Here is a 4,403-nt window from a genome sequence, read left to right on the forward strand (position 1 = left end):
TTGAGCTAAGCATATTGAGCCCATTCGACAAGATTTGAAGTTAAACTTAAGCATACTACAAAATATATTAACAAATGAAGAAAATATGAGAGAGTGATGTAGAGAAAGACTTTAAGAGGAAATTACTGATCATCAATAGGATTATCTTATTATAGGATTATTCTCCTCCTTTTCTACGAAAAAATTGTTAGGTAATTCCCAAGTACTTGATTATTAGGAAAAACCGTAGTGATATAGGATTTTGTCAATTTATAAAGTTAGTCTAATACGAAGAGGTCGTTTGGTTTGGGAACAAGTTGTATCAGGTTTACAGTGACGAGATTATAATATGGTGATTAAAATATGACGGGATTATTTAGTGGATATATTTTTATTGGTAGATGTTTAGTTCACTGACAAAAAATAGAATATATGTGGTATAATATAAAGTTGTGTTTGGCTTAAACAGGATAAGTTGGAATTAACTTTTATTCCCAATTCTAACCTTGCGATTCTTAAAAAACTTGGAGAGAAGTTTCAAATCGAGAAAAAAAAAAACCGACTAGTGGTTTGGTTTGACTTGATTTGGTTTAAAAAAAAAAACTGATCATAATTGGTTTGGTTTAGTTTTACCTAAAAAAAGTCAAACCGAACCAAACTAACCCGACATTACATGTATACAATTTTTAAAGATATTTTATGCATAAAACATTTATTTGTAATGTAATTTACAAATATTTCTTAAATTTTTTCATAGTTTTAGCATATTATTTCAAGCTTTGACTTAGAATTTTGAATGGTCTAATAAGTTTTATAATCCATTGATGTTAGTAACTCAAATAAAGCTCAAATCAAAACCAAATCGATACTAATGCTAACCAAAGAAATTCAATTCTAACACACGAATAAGAATAACAGTGGATGTCTATTCTTAGTTTTGCATTGGTTTTGACAGTGGAAATACATAACTTAATTTAGTTTTTCTTTAATATTTAGTCTTGTAACTAATACTTGTTAGTCGTACTTATTGTAACATGACTTAATACATTTAGATTATGATCATTTTCATTATAGCTTAGCGATTTCATAATCCTTTTTGTTGAATATTTTAGTACAATGTCCTCATTCATCTCCATTTTGTGTTATTTTCTTAAGAAACGCCTTAGTTAGATAGTTGTATCTTACTAAGACTAAAGAAATATTTGAAGCATAAGTTATATGTTTTGTATGAAGAATTTACCGGAAAAAGCCCGAAAAATTTGAAAAACCCGACTTTTGTTGGTTTGGTTTGGTTTGTAAATTCAAAAACCCAACACAATTGATTTGATATTTGAAAAACCCGAACCGACCCGGTCCATGTACACCCCTATTACCAACATGGAATAAGATAATCCCACAATTTATCCTAGAATTATAATCCCTTATCCCATCAACCAAATGACCCCTATAGTTTTGTGCAGGCTTAAATTAATGGAATAATATAACAATGAGGATTTATGTAGCCCACCCTAATTGAGGCGCAACAATTTTTGTTGTCTAATAACAATAGCTAGTACATATTCCAAATTAATCTATCTAGAATTTGGAGAGGTCCATGCAGATGCAGTAAACAAACTAGTATCCTTCCACCCTAGCCTTAATGTTCCATCACCTTGCACTAAGCTATAACCATGAGCTGGTGGGAACATATTCAATATCAATTGAGCTTGTGCCATTGAATTTGTACTCATTGGCACTTGCATGAATCCACTTTTTGATAGCTCACTTCTCCAATGCCTAAATTTGTCCTCTCCATTTCTTGCAGGCCCTCCAATAGCTAATATGTTATTAATTTCTCTGTAAAGCAGGCCATGTTCCACGTCGTGCCTGCTTGAATCATCACTCTCGAAGAAAGCTCCTAATGAGTCGAAAATGGTTGAGTAGTAATGGAGAGATCCCACGAATCGGTCCAAGAAACTACCCCCTAGTGTTATTTCTTGTTCTACTAGTGTTATAATTCTTGGTGATAGTTCTTGGAGAAGTCTCATTGTTTTCCAATCAGGGCCAGTGGCATCATACAAGGAATGTTGTAGCCAATGTATGGCTATAGCCTCTCCTCTCCTGATTTGCAACGTGGATATGTCGATTTCCCCTGTATTTTTCCCTATTGGATGGAACTCGAATGACATACCAAGGCGTTTGGCGAAATTGGAGAGTTGTTTCCCTGTCTCAATCAAAAGTTCCATTGATGTCCCAATTCCTGTCATTGTGACATGTGGAGGACCTTCCATGCGAGTGGCGAGGATATGAAACAAAGCCGGCCATTGTAGACCTTGCATGATGTCCACGTCGATGATATGGACTCTGTCTCGATGATGGAATGCCTCAAGGATTGCTTGGTTTGAGGTGAAATGTGCAAATTTTATGAATGGTGAGATGTTGTTGAAGACTTGAAAAGCACCATGGACAGTCTTGTAATTGATCAAAGGGGAACATATTCCTAGCCATGAGTTGATGACTCTACTGGCCATGGCTTTAGCAAAGTAGGCCACTACCCTTTCAGCACAAGATGGTCCATATGGAGAAGCCATTTGTGTTAGCTCAAGTAACATTCTATGAGCTTCCCCTAAGTTATCTACTGATATAGCAACTGCACATTCCAAAAGAAGAGTGATCAAGTTTAATCCTTGATCATCTAGACCATTCATTCCTTTATTACCTGCTGTCTCATTTCTGTTTGTATTATTTTCACCTCTCGCGAGATGATCATCATGAGAGCTCCATTGATGTTGTGGTTGTCCAATGCCCTCAGAAGAATTTATTCGCGCAATTTTCTTAGGCCTTATCTCTGCCAGTAGTGCGGGAACAATATTGTTCACGTCTTGATGTGTTGTGCCTGTACCATTAATCTGTAAGCCTTCGGTTTCATTTTCAGGCAAATCTTCAATGAGTTGCCTAGTGACATGCTCAACCCACTGGGAAAGTTCATTTCTTTCAGGATTATCGCCGCGACTTTCAACAATTTGCTTGGAGGGATAACTAGGGGCAGAACTAATTCCAGGAAATCCAACAACATTAGCACAATCCCATTGTTCATTGGGTTGTTGTATAATGTGGTCAAGAGGACCATGTTGATGAATTACCTCAGGCCCTCCTTTAATCATGTTGATTACAAATATATGAACGCAAAATTGAGTAAGAGGAGAAGTAGATTGATGAGGAGGATTAATGGGATGGTGAGTAGGCTATATTTGAAGGAGAATTAAGTTGGCAAAATAAACTGTAGAAAGAAATGGTCATAGGTTTAGGGTATTACTTTATGATTGATTAAATACGGCCGGCATAGCAAGACATGCAAGTAAAGTTAAGATATTAAAGGACAAACCACTCGTCAGTTCAAATGTTCAATGGTGATTTTATCTATTTTATTAGATTAATAACCAACTGTTAGTAGCTAAAACTACCTGCGTGTTAAAGGATTACGCGGAATATTTGGGCTACTAAGCATAGCAAAGAGCTGTAATTCCTTGAATATGTACCAATTGAAGTTTACTATAAAAGATTATATATAATTTTGTGTAACAATTAAATATTTTTATATCGTCAACACAGAAAACTTGAACTCACGCAACTCAATAAGAAATGCATTGATGTATTTAGTCCTTTGTCCGTTGTATTTCGGATATCTAAGGAACAAGTTAATTTTTTTTCTTTTCAAAAATGTATATTTATATTAAGTTTGCACACATTGTCACAAGAGAGCAGCGAATACGATGCACATCAACTTGAAATTCTGGATTCGTTTCTATTAAAAAAAATTCTTCTTTATTTGATCAACGGTATGCAGCAGCATAAGATCGAGATGTCACTAAAGATGTTGTAAAGTTTTATCAATATATTTACGGAATAGTAAATTAAGCCATCATTCAAGAAACCTAGTTGATCAGCTTGGACATCTCAACCAAAAAATTGGACTTTCTATTCAAACTTGACGTTAGGAACAAAATGTGTTTTGGATGTACTAGTACATATATACAAAACATGATTCACGTGTTTGTAAAATCCTAGGATGTATCATCTTTGGCGACACTACTACTTTGTTAAATCCACATCTTACTAGAAGGAAAATTAGACCTCTTCTAGATCTTCGAATGTGCGTATATCAAGGCATGCAATTACCGACTTAATATAATTAGAGTTTAAATTGTGTATACTGACAATATTTAAGTTGTTTACACCTTGAAGTTGACCAGCATTAACCAGAGTAACTATCTATAGCACGCATGATATATATTGATCAATTTAAGTAATATACACCGTCAGCACTGACAGATCCAAAATTTTATACAAGCAAATTCAGCCCGAGACTAAGACGAACCATGATGAAAATTACTCGTAAGAGCGGTAACATGCATGCAAAGCAAAATTATTTTTTTATTAACAAT

General features: G+C 34.6%; 1 protein-coding gene across 1 annotated transcript; it reads right to left on the bottom strand.

Annotated features, from left to right (window-relative positions):
- Nucleotides 1–1,550: 1,550 nt before the first annotated feature.
- On the bottom strand, nucleotides 1,551–3,122 carry LOC132611783 (protein SCARECROW-like). The gene has a single exon (XM_060326156.1). It carries the CDS (start codon nucleotides 3,120–3,122, stop codon nucleotides 1,551–1,553), a length of 1,572 nt encoding a protein of 523 aa, XP_060182139.1.
- Between the last annotated feature and the right edge of the window lie 1,281 nt (nucleotides 3,123–4,403).

This window comes from Lycium barbarum, chromosome 9 (genome assembly GCF_019175385.1).
Source record: "Lycium barbarum isolate Lr01 chromosome 9, ASM1917538v2, whole genome shotgun sequence".
Taxonomy (NCBI): domain Eukaryota; kingdom Viridiplantae; phylum Streptophyta; class Magnoliopsida; order Solanales; family Solanaceae; genus Lycium; species Lycium barbarum.

What these genes read in the sequence shown, in the direction of transcription:
- LOC132611783 (XM_060326156.1), bottom strand. Translation starts at nt 3,122, where the DNA reads ATGATTAAAGGAGGGCCTGAGGTAATTCATCAACATGGTCCTCTTGAC.